At 40.8% G+C, this 14,796-nt stretch overlaps 2 protein-coding genes across 2 annotated transcripts; one reads left to right on the top strand and one right to left on the bottom strand.

Moving 5' to 3' along the window:
* The first annotated feature begins 472 nt into the window (after nt 1–472).
* Nucleotides 473–10,223, top strand: si:dkey-3h3.3 (uncharacterized protein LOC100144568 homolog). Its single transcript, XM_024260267.2, has 5 exons — nt 473–1,140; nt 2,500–3,342; nt 5,167–5,384; nt 5,828–5,908; nt 9,905–10,223. Exons 1-4 carry the CDS (start codon nt 1,135–1,137, stop codon nt 5,895–5,897), a joined length of 1,137 nt encoding a protein of 378 aa, XP_024116035.1. The 5' UTR covers nt 473–1,134; the 3' UTR covers nt 5,898–5,908; nt 9,905–10,223.
* golph3 (golgi phosphoprotein 3) lies at nt 7,380–14,632 on the bottom strand. The gene is made up of 4 exons (XM_024260268.2): nt 14,186–14,632; nt 12,387–12,518; nt 11,973–12,087; nt 7,380–8,825 (listed from the first exon to the last, which is right to left on the bottom strand). Exons 1-4 carry the CDS (start codon nt 14,390–14,392, stop codon nt 8,401–8,403), a joined length of 879 nt encoding a protein of 292 aa, XP_024116036.1. The 5' UTR covers nt 14,393–14,632; the 3' UTR covers nt 7,380–8,400.
* Between the last annotated feature and the right edge of the window lie 164 nt (nt 14,633–14,796).

Genomic DNA, 14,796 nt, shown 5'->3' with positions numbered 1-14,796 from the left:
CATTATGGTTTTAACGTTTTGAAAATATAGTTTTAGATTATTTATCCTGTTCGGCCCGCGACCTAAGGTGCGTTTTAGATTTTGTCCCCTTGTGTGATTGAGTTTGACACTCCTGCCTTAATCAGTTTTTAAAAGAATGGCCAAAAAAAAAGTCCACCATCAGGCGCTTCATGACAGTGAAATGTAAAGATGTCATAGTGAAACCCTCATCAATTTTCAACGTATCAATAAGTTTTTACCCTAATGTCTTATTATCTGACATAAAATGTTAAATCAATTAAAATGCAGCATTGTGAATTTTTATTTTCATATTTTTGCTTTTTTGAAGTGAGAAGGCCATTTGATATACTCTGCATTTTGGTTCTTAACTGGAGCTTTGTTAATTAGTTACCTTAAAATGTATGTAATTATTATAAAGACACGTTTGTATTTATTGATAATTTTATTTTAATGTTGGAAAGCGTGTTAAATTAACATATTGTGTTTTAAATTGTTCTAAAGGGTTTTGAAGAAAATAAAAATATATGCTTTAAAAATAGTTATATATCCTTGATTACTAAGATAATAAATTGATCATTACAATGTTTGCCATATCGAGATACTATCGGTATCGTGAGTAATGTATCGTATCATGAGTTACCCAGAGATTCCCAGCCCGAATCGTGATCAAATCTTTTTTTTTAATTCTATAATACTGAGCTTTTTTTCTATGAACTTTCAAAAAGAGAAAAAAAACGTAAAAATGTTCATGCATGTCTGAGAAAAATCTATTAATATGTAAACTTTTACTGATACTGATTTAGTATTGCTGGTCATTTATAGAAAGCAATGATAAATGACCGACCAGCGTAATTTTTTTTTTTTTTTACATGTTCTGAGGTTACATCTGTAAAATCGTCTATCAGAGACATTCCACGTTAAAACAACTCAACGTTTTGTTACTGTCACTACATTACAGGAAGCTGCCTTACATTTGCCATTTGAAGACACTTTTGACCCTAACGGCTTGCCATACATGAGAAATACAAGTTAATGAAAGTGAAAGCAAACTCGGAAAGTGCTTAGGGTTCCTTGTAGAACGCGTTCGACGGTCTTCACAACCCGGAGAACCAGAACCAAAAGGAGCCGAGCGGGATGGAGGTAAGCTTCACACGCGCGTTTTACGTCGTTAAAAGAGCGCGAACAGAGGGTGCACGCGCACGCCGCGAAACGTTACCGCGTCGGTTTGATAGTTGCTCATGAAGCAACTTAAAAACAAAAAAGAAGACCCCGGTTCCGTGGCATATACTGTACCAGGAACACGCGGTTCAAACTAAACAGCGTGATTTATAGTTCCCATCGATCCACGCGCGTGCTCCTGTTCGGGATAGGCTACAGTCCGGACGGGTCTGAGCACCGCGGGGTCGCGCAGTAATAAACAACCACACACTGTAGAGAAGGCTCGATCATGATTCTGTTCCACACACTCATACTGTCACGTCTTTCCAGCTCAAAGGTCACCGCCCATAAAGTTATTTAGTGACCAATTAGCTGGAATTAGTCATCAAGTATTGATTACTTTCTGTATTGACTGAAAGTCTTTGATACATTTCTTAATGATATTACTTCCACTATTTTTGCAGTTAGAGCAAAGCATAAAATAAAGGATTACTAATTAACTTTATCAACCACTAAAGAAGAAACGTCACACGCCCACTTTTTTACCCTCAGTCAAAAAAAGAAGGAAAGTAAAAATAAATAAATCATAAATAAAATTGTTTTTACATTTTTACTTTTCATGAATCTGAGGTAAAATACATCTTCTCAACCCCTCCCCTCCCCTGTTCCAAACAGAAAGTCCCGGATGGTTTCAACAAGGACAAACTCCCATAGACTTCCATTGAGAAAATACTAAAACGAAAACTGAGAAAAGAATGGTTAATATGCTATTTTTCCCTTGCCTCCACCCCGATCCCCCAATGCCCGAATTAAAGTTTAAATGAAAAAGTTAAAGTTAATTTTCATTATTTTTTGGTATTAATTGTGGTATTGAAACTAACTGTGGAAACATTTAAATATTTCAAACAATGATTATTATCCGTAGTACATGTGCCTGGGTTAAAATAGGAAAACCTGCTAAATTTAGCAAAAGTTTTTGTCCGGGCTCGCCTTTACTTCTTCTTTGTTTTTAGTTTGATGTGGGAGGACGTCAGTGAGCTCGACATCTAAGATACAACTTTTATATATATCCTGCTAATCCTTTACAAAGGGAAAAACAGCAAGGACCAGCTCACAAACATGTCAACAGAAGAAAAACAAATGGCTGTGAAATAGAAATCTGTGGAACAGCATCTAACTCTGGTCCCCGATGGACTTGATTGTTGCATCCTCGAAGTTTGCAGATCTGAGTTCCTTAGAAATCAAAGTTAACCTTTGATTCACTGATGATCATGGAGGTTTTGAGTTCTGATTCTTCACAAAGGATATAACTGGTTAACTTGTTCTGTCTCTGTGTTGCAGCTAATCACAGACATCCAACTCACTGTCCCGCTCACTTTCCTGAATGATCACAATCTGCCCAGGAATATTCGTGTCTTGAGGAAAGAAAAGTCCTTTTATGTATTGACAGGACCCTTTTATGACCTGGAGAAATTTCTCGATAAAAAACATCCAGAATGTCAGCCTGTAGTTGTTTCTTCAACTGTACTGGATTACATGAAAGAGAAATACAAAGAAAAGCTCTACAGAATCGTGGGCCAGGATGTTCTCTTTAAACATAACTCTAATGACACCACCCAGGTGACCTTCAAACCTCCAGCCTCACCTGTAAGCAGCTTACAGCCGATCTGTATGAGACATAGATTCATCACCTTTTACCAGAGAACAGCTTCTGATCTGAAAGTGATAACGCTAGATCTGAGCCCAAGGAATGTATCTGAGCTGGAGCAGCACTATCCTCTCCTGTTGTTTAAGGGGACCAAGCCGGTGACTGTGATTGGACATTACATTCATGTTGCCAAACTGGAAGAGTCTCTGCGCCAAAGTCCAAGCAGCAGGAGGGACAGATCGTCTAATTCTTTGCCCAGACAAGGTGAAGAGATTTGTCCCATCTGCATGGAGCCGATGGCACCCAAAGACACAAAAAAGCTGCAGTGCAAGCATTCGTTCTGCAAAGACTGTGTCGAACAAGCCTTCAGCTATAAGCCAGTTTGTCCGGTCTGTGGGGAGCTCTACGGTGTCCTAAAGGGGACACAACCTGAAGGAGGCCAAATGAATTGCACTATAGATCCAACATCTTTACCAGGATATGAGAGATATAAAACTATAGTCATCAATTACTACATCCCAGATGGCATCCAGAAGGTAAGAGCCCTGGTCCTCCACTGCCATTCCCCACGGGTTCCCCGAGAGTAACTGCTATCACCCGCCTTACGGTCAGGAACCACAATGACCAAGCATGAAGATCAGAGTCAGTTTACATCAGGGGTGTCAAACTCAACTGCACAAATCAAAAACACACCTTATGCAATAATGCTAGTGAGAATGCTGTAAGATGAATTTGGCCACTGAAGATGCTAGTGCTGATAGCTGAAGATGCTGAAATTGATAACTGAAAATCACTGAAGCTGATAGTTGAAAACGCTAAAGCTGATAGCCAGATAAAATATTTGCTAAATGCCAAATTATCCTAGAAAAACTTAGGTTAACCAACACAGAAAAAGTAGCTAAACTTTAAAATAGCCTAAAAAACAGTTTTAAAAAGGCCTAAATTAGCCAAAACAGCTAGCATCTAGCTAAGATATTAGCTAAACTCCAAATTAGTCAAAAAAAAAATCCAAAATTAGCCAAAAGAGCTAGCATGCAGCTGAAATATTAGCTAGACTCCAAACCTGCCTAAAAAACTAAAAATAAATAAAACCTAAATTAGCCAAAACAGCTAACGTGTACCTGGAATATTAGCTTAGCTCCAAAATAGCCTAAAAATCGTAGTGAATGCCAAAATAGTCCAGAAAGCTAGCAGAATGACAATTTTTAAAACGTTATAACCGTAATTTTTTGACATAATTATGAACTAGATATATAGCATTACCTGTGATGATTCTACTGTGAATGCCGTGAGCTGAATTTGGTCGCTGAAGATGCTAGTGCTGATAGTTGAAGATGCTGAAATTGATAGCTAAAAACACTAAAGCTGATAGCCAACTAAAATATAAGTTAAACGCCAAATTAGTCTAAAAAGACTTAGGTTGGCCAAAAGAGCTAGCATGTAGCTGAAAAAATAGCTAAACTTTAAATTGGTCTAAAATAACAGTTGAAAAAAAAACCCTAAATTAGCCAAAAGAGCTAGCATGTAGCTGAAATATTACCTAAACTCCAAAATATCCTAAAAGTCTAACTTAATTTCTTATCTTAGTAAATGCCAAAATAGTCCAAAAAGCTAGCAGAATGCCAACTTTGTAAACCTTAAAACTGTAACTTTTTAACATATTTATGAATAATAAAAAAGCAGGAATATTATTCCAGAATAAATCAACTTAAACCTTAAATAACTTTCAATATTTTACTCTCCATAAAAATATATTTTGTCAAAATTATACAAGTTAGAAATAAGCTTAAGATAACATCGGGTCATTAATAACAATAAAATAAAATGATCTGGAGGGCTGGATAGAATCACCCAGAGGGCCGGATCCGGCCTGCGGGCCTTGACTTTGACACACGTGGTTTACAGCAACCTTCTGTTTCGGGCTAGTTTGATAAAGGACACCAAAGAGAACTATATCAGGGAGGAATTATGACAAGTTTTTATCTGATGTCAAAATTGAACCTTAAGTATGGCCGTTTATAAGATAGGTGATTGATAAATCATTAGTTCTAGAATGGATTTCCTGGTCCTCGGACAAGCCCCCGAGTTGTTAAGACCAATTCACTGAAGACAAACTGAGGGATTCCAGTGTTGGGTTCAAATAAAACTAACAACAGAAACAGCGTCTGACAGTCAAACTGCGGAGTAGCTAAAACTGTCTGCAAAAGGATCAGATTGGTTATATAGCAAGAGTTTTCTGAACAGTGATGGTTTGATAGTGTCATATTCCATAAAAATACCAGCAACCATAGTGCCAAAAAATCAGAAGATCTCTAAAACCAACTCTAAATAAAAACCTCATGTTTACCTGGTGTTTTCAGAAGGAACATCCAAGCCCAGGACAGCCGTATAAAGGTGTGTCCCGGACAGCGTACCTGCCAGACTCCCCTGAGGGCCGGGCCATCCTGGAGCTGTTGAAGCAGGCCTTCAACCAGAGGCTCATCTTCACCATTGGGCGCTCCTCCACCAGCGGCAAGAGCAACGTGGTCACATGGAACGACATCCATCATAAGACGTCCATGCATGGAGGACCTTCTCAGTGAGCTCTCAACATGTACTCACGTTTTGAAGCCCTGAGACAGACTGGCGACCTGTCCAGGGTGTACCATGTGTCATGTACCATGTGTCATGTGCCATGTGTCATGTACCATGTGTCATGTGCCATGTGTCATGTACCATGTGTCATGTGCCATGTGTCATGTGCCATGTGTCATGTACCATGTGTCATGTGCCATGCCTTTGCCTACAAGTAGGCTCCAGCATCCCCCATGACTCCGAAAGGGACAAAACGGATTTAGAAGATGAATGAAAGATCGTGTTTCTCCTAAATTCCTATGTGGATAAACTTTCCTCTAATCTGTTCACTCTGGATATCATGTCTGCCCCATTTCCTCAGAAATGTTTTTTTTTTTGAAAAACTGATTATCTCTTTCAGGACTTTTATCAAAGCTTAAATAAAGCTCTCTGATTTCTGTTTTACAGCTACGGATACCCCGATCCTGCATATCTGAGCCGAGTGCGAGAAGAGCTTCAAGTCAAAGGAATCAAATGAGAACGTCTGAGGTTTGTGGACTCATTTCTGTCAATTTAACACACAAATCTGATCAGATGACAACAAGTTAGAAAGCAGTTTACTACATTTAAGCGGTTCTGCAGTGTCACACTAAAACTAAACAGAGAGAGTAAGAACTTAAAATCTAAAATGCTGCTGAGAAAATGGGAAAGAAAAAGGAACCTTTTTAGATCAACAAAACTACATTTTTCTTATCAATTTTAGACAGTATTTTTAAATAAGCTTTTTAAAAACAGTCTTTTAGGAATATTAAATAGGAATATTAAAAACAGTCTCTAAGGAAATTCTTGTTTCTAAATGCTATAACACTGTAACCTAATTTAGGTAAATAATTGCTGAGTTAGGTGTCACCTTTATTATCTTTAAATATTATAATTTCAGGATCCAAGATCACCAGATAAAGTTTCAATCAACCGAGTCCGTCAGAGGATCGACTTCAGGATTTATCCTGATCCATGATGTATCCTGAGATTAAAAGTCTACAAATGTCTGCAAATATCTGATCTATGATGTAGGATTCTGGTTCTTCCCTGATCTGGAATCTTCCGTGATCCAAGACTAACACTGATAACACAGGAAATGCACTGATTCTGCATTTAGCCTAATTGTTGGTTTCCCTGATCCCGGACTGTGTAGATCATGAGTGTCAAACTCAATCACGCAAGAGGCCAAAATCCAAAACACATCTTAGGTCACGAGCCGAACAGAATAAACATTTGTTGAACGCTCTGAAACTACATTTTTAAAACTTTAAAAACTGTAACTTTTTAACATAATTATGAACTAGATATATAGCATTACCTGTGATAATACTACTGTGAATGCTGTAAGCTGAATTTGGCAGCTGAAGATGGTAATGCTGATATCTGAAGATGCTGAAAATGATACCTGAAAACACTGATAGCCAGCTAAAATGTTAGCTAAATGCCAAATTAAAAAAAAACTAAAAGAAAAAAACCCCTAGGTTAGCCAAACCAGCTAGCATGTAGCTGAAAAAATTGCTTAACTTCAAAATAGCCTAAAAAACTGAAAAAAGCTTAAATTAGGTGAAAGAGCTAGCATGTAAACATGAGCCTAACTCCAAATAAGCCTAAAAAATCTTAGTAAATAAAAACATAGTCCACAAAGCTACCAGAATGCTAATTTTTAAAACTTTAAAACTGTAACTTTTTAACATAAATATGAATAATAAAAAGGCAGGAATATTATTCCAGAATAAATCAACTTACACCTTAAATAACTTTCAATAGTTTACTCTCCATAAAAATATAGTTTGCTAAATTACAAAAGTTAGAAATGAGCGCAAGATAACGTCGGGTCATTAATAATAATAAAATAAAACGATCTGGAGGGCCGAATCCGGCCCCCGGGCCTCGACTTTGACACGTGGCGTAGAGTTTAGAGACTGCACGAATCTGGGCGGCATCTTTGCTTTGTCAGGCAGACATTGGTAAATAAACATTAGTGTTCATCAAGTGATTTTATTTTCACTGAATTCTGGTTTATTTCAACAAACATTTATGGAGCATTTCGATATTCCATCAAAACATATATTTCATCATGAATTACAAAAATAATGCAGACAGACCGTGAAAGATTCCCTTCATTCCGGCTGCAGAAGCGTGGCTCAGGTCTCTCCTGCTCTGACAGCGCCCCCTGTGGGTCCGTTTTAGAGCAGAGTCGTCAATGTCTTACGGAGCGCACGCCGCTTCCGTGCCCAGCGTAAGAAAATGGGCAGAAGTGTGAGGAAGTCTTGACTGGGCTGGCGGGGACCGACTCAGGCAGAGCCAGTTTGACCAGATCCTCACTGCTGAGTCAGGGATGTTCCGCCCCCTTCGCCTGCAGGTCACAGGTGCTCACTTCTACTTTTGGAAACATTTTGGTTTAGATGGTGCTACATTAGAGCCTAACAGAAGCAGTGTGGTTCAGAGCCTGATGTGAGATGTTGCAGCTTTAATGTGGATGGGCCCTCAGAGAAACCGTGCAAAAATGCAACGTCAAGTTTAAAGCAAAGAATTAAGCAACACTGGTTTAGGAATGGAAGCTTGAAAAGGAATTAAAATCAAATTTAACTGAGTCGATCTAACGCGAGTGCAGCTTAACTAAACAAGAACCCGACTTTGCAAACCAGTTCTGAGTCATGACTGACAAACTTGATCTCTTGAAGATTTTGGGGTGTTTCTCAAAGGGAGGAGCAGAAGCTGCTGTCACATGACCATACATGATGTGCTCAGTGAAGACTGTTCTCTTGAAACTAAAAGGCACTGGTACGGGGGCAGGCTGACCTGTGGCGCCCCCCTCTGTGAGTTTAAGTTCTAGCAGAGCGACTAGTTAGGCCCAGAAACAAAGAGGAATGATGGAGAACGAGAGCGGGGCGGTCCGCTCACAACATCCAGGTGGGTGTGAGTGTTGGTCGGGTCCTAATCTAAGAGGCTCGGCCCAAAGTGGCTGCAGACCATCAGAACCGCCGCGGAGCGGAGGTTCACTTGGTGAAGGCGGCGATCACGGCCCAGAGCAGCTCGTTGGCGTTGGGCTTGGCGCTCTCGCCCTCGGGCTGCAGCTCCAGCAGCTGCCTCACCCTCTTCATGGCCAGCTCGTACTGGTCGTCCAGCAGCGGCGCGAAGGCGTTTTCCAGAACATCCGAGGAATGGGCCAAGAAGATGAGCGCCAGCAGGCGCTTGTCCATGCGATGAGGGTCATTGACCCACTTGTCTAGAACCGCCTCCTGGACCTTCTTGATGAGGCGCTGCTTGATGTTGCTGTTTGTGAGCGGGTGTGTGGTCATGTCGAACAGCAGGAAGTTCTGCTTCTCCGTGGTGAGGACGCCTTTCTCCACCAGGTTCTTGGCCAGACGCTCGCGGACGTTCCTCAGCTGATAGTGCAGCTTCAACGGGTTCCACGTCTCTCCTGAACAAAAGAGAAAACTTTAGAGGGACGTCGCTCAGAGGATAGCTTGGTAACTGCTGTGGTTCTGATCTATGCAGTTAAAGGTGCATTCACACCCAACACTACTTCCCTCTTTCACAGTGAGGTGAATTCACTGCCCGTCAAAAAATGTGTTCCGGAGCTTGATGCCGCAGCTACATGTGGGAGGAGCTACCAGCCGGTGTTTTAATCCTCATATGGAGCGCTGTCTGAGTATACGTCACTTATAATGCAAGGAAGTTGAGAGATCAGGTTTATTCATTGTGGATAGTTCTATAAAAACATCAGTAATCACGTCTTTGTCTGGTTTATGAGATTATTCAAATCAAATATTTCCCCGTCATCGGGGGGTTCTATCTTACTCAGACTGTGTCTGGATGAGAGCCGCTTCCACTGTGTTTCTGGACTCTGTGACTGAGTTTGGAGGCTGTCCCGCAGTAACACATCACTCAGATCGCACCTCAGGACTTCAGATCGCCTCAATTTGTGTCTGTGCCGTTGACTTGACCATGAAACTGGCCGCCTCCGCCGCGCAAATAGCATTCGGTGTGAATGCACCGTAACCCAGTTAGACCAGCTGAGTGGCCTTGTGGTAGAGTGTCCGCCCTGAGACTGTAATGTCGGGAGATCAAATCCCGACCGAGTCGTACCAAACACTAAATGTGGGACCCAGTGTCTTCCTGTTTGACACTAGACTTAAAGGGCTGGGGGGTTAAACCACCAAATGGTTCCCGAGTGCAGTTGTGTCTGCAGCTCACCACTCCTCCAGGTGATGGGTCAAATATGGAGAACAAATTTCACACACAGGTGTAAAATTTGACACGGACACTTTCTAAAAGCTGCATAAGTGAGGGCCGAATGCAGCAGCTATGATTACTGTGACTGAATACCTCTAGTGAACACTCATTTCAAGGTTTTACATTAATGCCAAGAAGCTGTGCTGTTAGTGGACTTGTGCACACAGTTGTGCGATCAGCTTTGCATTCCGTCCTTTGACTCTTGGCACCACGGGTTGTTCTGGTCCGTTAGCTGCTAACCTGACTGCGTTTGTGTGTTTACAGGACGCCGATACCAGAGCAGGAATGAAGATCCTGCAGAGGGAATACCTGTGCTGAAGGAGCGCTGAATGATGCCTGTGCTGCTGCTCAGTCAACAAGTGTAATCATTTAACTGACGTAGGAATAGACAAATATTTGGTAGGAGCTCTCGCAGTGTAAGCAGAATTTAACATTCTGGTATTGATTTAATGTCGGCGACTGCTTCTCTCATAAACACTACATTAGTTTTGCTAACTGTAAAACCTTTTAGTTCTCTTCATATCATGCTGTACTGATTGGTTTCTTCAATTTCAATAAAAGAGTCTGAAATGACTGACGGACACATCATGGGTTACGTTACTCCTTCACTTTAGAGATGTCTGAATCTACAATCCCAAAATCTAAAGCCCTAGAAATTTCCCAGAAGTCTCTGTGATAAACCAGTGTTCATCTGTATTCACTAAAACGGTGAATATAGACCACAATGCATTGTGTTTGAACAATTGTTTGTGAAAAACTTGTATTTTATTTTTTGTATTTAAACAATCTAAGTTGTCATCATCAGAACACACTGAATTCATAACAATCTTTGTTAAAAATGCTCATATTTGTTAGGTTTTTAAATCAGTGATGTCAGTTTGAATGTCCTGATCAGGTTTTTAGGGTCTGATCCGATTCAGAGTCATCTGATTTTGACTAACTGCAGATACAGAGTCCTAAAAAATGTACGAACAGATCCAGGTTTATTCCTATTTTTAGGAATTTAAGATTATTTTATCATTTAACACTTAAACAGAGGACTGCTGTGAGGTAGCTTTACAATCAAGTAAAAACAGTGTAACCATCACCTAAAAAAATTAACTATCATCAATTAAATGTAGGTGATAATTAATTAAGTGAGAAAGACTTTAGCTTTAATATCTTTAGAATTATTGAACATTTTTATCCAAATGTGATTCATATCTGCATTTAAAATTCTTAAAAATGAACAATGACTTTGTTGTGGCATAAATATGATGATGAGTGTTCATGATTGATATCATTAAAACAATTGAACAATTTATTCTTTAAAAAAAAAGATTATGGCATTCTTTTTTTTAAACTTCTTAAGACTTTAACTTCTTAATTTATTGCTGATCAATATATAAAACAATTTATATCACGATATAAATTGTTTTATTTCACAATAACGATATATATTACAATATACCACAATAAAGTATATTTTCAGTTATTCTTTAAAAAAAATCTACTTCTCTGACTATTTTTTCAAGTAACTCGTCACAAATGAGGAACATTTTCTTAAAGAGCACAACAGTTTCCAGTTTCTTAGTAGGAAAACACATTTATGCAAAAAAGTTCAGCAGTAAGAATGACAAAATAAAAATGATAGAAGAGAAATAGCACAACAGACACTTTTCCATCGCCCAGCAGGTTTTTGTTTTATTACCACAGTAGTTCATTTTTCTTAACTTTCATTTCTTTGTCAGACAAAAAATAGGCATTTTACAGAATAGCTCGGGTCTTAAGTGTTTAAGTCATGGAGCTAGCATTTAGCAGCTGCTGTAGAGCTGTCAGTCAGCAGTACAGAGAGCCTAACAGTTTGAAGCATTTTGAAAGAGTTAATGAACATCTCGCTAGCTTGACTGAACTGTTTTTGCTAGCCTTAGGCGGGAACTGCTGCGCTGTAGCGTGTCGTGATCCGTTCATGACACGCAGACTTGAAGAGGAGTACATCTCCGGAATATATGGCTCTAGTTATAATAAGAATAAAATTAAATATCTCATACTGATCAGGAGACATCATTTGACACGAGTCATTAACCACATGATCGGGACAGATTCTTTGATCATGTGATCGGATCGGAATGTCCCTAGACGTCATATTTGGCATTTAAAAAACAAAACAGTGAGGTGTAAAGCTTTTAAAATCTACATGGGCACTAGTCCCACACTATAGATATAGTTTGTAGTAGCTAGACATTAGGGAGGGAATTCAGACATAACCATGGACTCAATCGAAACAAGTCGTGGGGAAGCTTTAAGATGGTCTAAAAGCAGTAGATTTGTATCTGTGGGGGGGGGCACTCACCGCTCAGCAGCTCTATCCAGCTCTGCACCGTCTCTGGAGGCTGCGTGTCCTTGATGTGCTTCAAGGCCTCGTCCAGGAGGACGTCACCTGTCGGAGCGTCGGACTTACAGATCACCTGAGGAGATGAACAGATCGATTCTGAACTCGGATCGCGTCACTTCCTGGTCACATCCAGGTTTGTCGACCGTCAGAGGCAGCAGCTCCTTGCCTAACCAAAACTACCTAAAGAAAACAAATAAAGCCCGCAAACTAAGACTACCAAGGTCTAACCCCAAACTAAAATAACAAAACCCAGCAGTGTAAGGTCAAGAAGAACCAGCTGCTGGCTTCTTGAAAGCTTTCATCTAAGAAGGCCCATCTGCAGGAATCTTAAGTATAGTTGAGCTGAAAGAATGACGGGGAGTTACAGCTCACCTTCCTGGTCAGAAGGCCTTTCCTCCTCATGCCGCAGGCCTCCAGCTGGAGGCGTCCTCTCAGAGCCAGCTCGATCAGCATGCAGCCCCGCAAGCCTGAAGAGATGCAGTCGTTCCAGAAGGAGGTGTAGCCCTGCAACGAGAAGACACAAATCACTTCAGAAAACCGCTTTGATCTGGGGGGTCAACCTGAAACCAACAGATTGATTCTAACACCTCATCCAGTCTGTACGTTCCACTGTGATCTGGGGCTGGATCCAGCCCTCATTGTTGGACCGTTTTGACATTTACTAAGATTTTGGATGCTGTTTTGAAGTTTAGCTAAAATTTCAGCTACATGTTTTGTTTAATTTAGTTTTTTTTTTTTTTTTTTTTAGCTTTTTAGGCTGTTTTGGAGTTAGGCTAATATTTACATGCTTGCTGTTTTGGCTAATTTAGGCTTTTTCTTACCATTTTTTTAGGATATATTGAAGTTTAGCTATTTTTTCAGCTACATGTTAGCTGTTTTGGCTAGCCTACGTGTTTTTAAGGTAATTTGGCATTTAGCTAATATTTTAGCTGGCTATCAGCTTCAGCGTTTTCAGCTATTAACTTCAGCATTTTCAGCTATTAACCTTAATATTTTCAGGTAACTGCTTCAGTGTTTTTATCTATTAACTTCTGCATTTTCAGCTATTACCTTTTGCATTTTCAGATATCTGCTTCAGTGTTTTAAGCTATCAGCTTCTCAGCTATTAACTTCAGCGTTTTCAGCTATTAACCTCAATATTTTCAGGTATCTGCTTCAGCGTTTTTATCTATTAACTTCTGCATTTTCAGCAATCAGCTTCAGCGTTTTCAGCTATCAGCTTCAGCATTCTCAGCTATTAACTTCTGAATTCTCAGCTATCAACTTCTGCATTTTCAGCTATTAACTATTGCATTTTCAGCTATCTGGTTCAGTGTTTTAAGCTATCAGCTTCTCAGCGATTAACTTCAGCGTTTTCAGCTATTAACCTTAATATTTTCAGGTATCTGATTCAGCGTTTTTATCTATTAACTTCTGCATTTTCAGAAATCAGCTTCAGCGTTTTTCAGCTGTCAGCTTCAGCCTTTCCAGCTTTCAGCTTCAGCCTTTTGAGCTTCAGTGTTTTCAGCTTCGGCGTTTTCAGCTATTAACTTCTGCATTTTCAGAAATCAGCTTAGGCGTTTTTCAGCTGTCATCTTCAGCCTTTCCGGCTTTCAGCTTCAGTGTTTTCAGCTTCTGCGTTTTCAGCTATTAACTTCTGCATTTTCAGCTATCAGCCCTAATACAGACGCAGCTCCCTCAGTAGACGCTGAAACTCACTGTATTAGGTTGAGTAGGTGATTACGATGCTTTTCTAGAGCTCTTTAAAATAAATAAACCTGATCTCTCAACACTGTTCGAGTCTTGCATGCATTCTCAATGAGATGTACAGGCAGTGATGAGGCGTAAACTTGAGACTGTAGATCCCAGTCAATGTTGAACAACTTCACTACCTTATGTTTAAGATCACAACCAGCTAAAATGGGGGTGTGGTCATCACTATGCGTATCTAAAAGTGACACACCTTCTTGTCCACGTTCTGAAAGGAAGTAGTTTGCTGTCGTCATATCCGGTCAAAATGACAATAACCACAGAACTTAAGAAAAACAAACATCAAGCTGAAAAGAAACGTGTCACATGACCACACGAGTTTTTCCAGCTTCTCTGTAACATAAAATCTCGTCTTCCTCCTTCGGCGGGAGGTCGACGTTAGACGCAGCAGACGGTTCGTCTGCGGTTCTGAGCCTGTTTACCTCTCGGTCCTTGAGCCCCAGCAGCAGCACCTCCTCCATCAAGGTCAGCCGGGTTTCTTTGGAGTCGCCAGTGTCGTCCTGCGTGTCCGCGCACCGGCTCGCGAGCTCATCCTCCTCGCCCAGCGAGCGCTCTTTGTCTGCGGCACTGCGCGAAGCTTCGGTCCGCCTCTGCACGAGGCCCGAACCTCTCTGAGTCAACGAAGTCATGGCTCCAATACGGCCGGAACCGCCCGCCGCGGTCCGCTCTGCCCTGGGAGGTCCAGCGGTAACTCCTCAACCATGGGGCGCCGGCAGTAGCGCCCTCGGGTCCCGGTTACAGGCTCCGGCCCGTCCGGTGAACCACTCCACTGCTGCTTAAGCCCGGGCCAACATGGCGCCCCGCGGATTCTGTAGTACCACACCAGACCAGCAGGGGGAGACAGACCGCAGCGGAAGCCAGGACGAAAACCAGTGTCTTTCTCATAGACTGTATATAAAAAGTGTTTTTACAGTCTATGGTCTTTCTATCAACACGAGGGTGGAGCATAGACTGTATATAAAATAACTGGACAAAGCAAGCCCCCCTCCTTCCGTGTTCCATATAGGAAGTACCACTGGGTTCCAAAAAGGCC

This window comes from Oryzias melastigma, linkage group LG9 (genome assembly GCF_002922805.2).
Source record: "Oryzias melastigma strain HK-1 linkage group LG9, ASM292280v2, whole genome shotgun sequence".
NCBI classification, from domain to species: Eukaryota; Metazoa; Chordata; class Actinopteri; order Beloniformes; family Adrianichthyidae; genus Oryzias; species Oryzias melastigma.
Note: the sequence above shows the minus strand (reverse complement) of the source record. Positions and strands in the feature narration are given on the sequence as shown.

Excerpts from the sequence above, each read along its gene's own strand:
- si:dkey-3h3.3 (XM_024260267.2), top strand. Across the intron at positions 3,343-5,166 it reads TCCCAGATGGCATCCAGAAG|AAGGAACATCCAAGCCCAGG; the intron begins GTAAGAGCCCTG and ends TGGTGTTTTCAG. Across the intron at positions 5,385-5,827 it reads ATGCATGGAGGACCTTCTCA|CTACGGATACCCCGATCCTG; the intron begins GTGAGCTCTCAA and ends TCTGTTTTACAG.
- golph3 (XM_024260268.2), bottom strand. The coding sequence starts at position 14,392 with ATGACTTCGTTGACTCAGAGAGGTTCGGGCCTCGTGCAGAGGCGGACC. Across the intron at positions 12,519-14,185 it reads TGGGGCTCAAGGACCGAGAG|GGCTACACCTCCTTCTGGAA; the intron begins GTAAACAGGCTC and ends TTCTCGTTGCAG. Across the intron at positions 8,826-11,972 it reads CTGGATAGAGCTGCTGAGCG|GAGAGACGTGGAACCCGTTG; the intron begins GTGAGTGCCCCC and ends TCTTTTGTTCAG.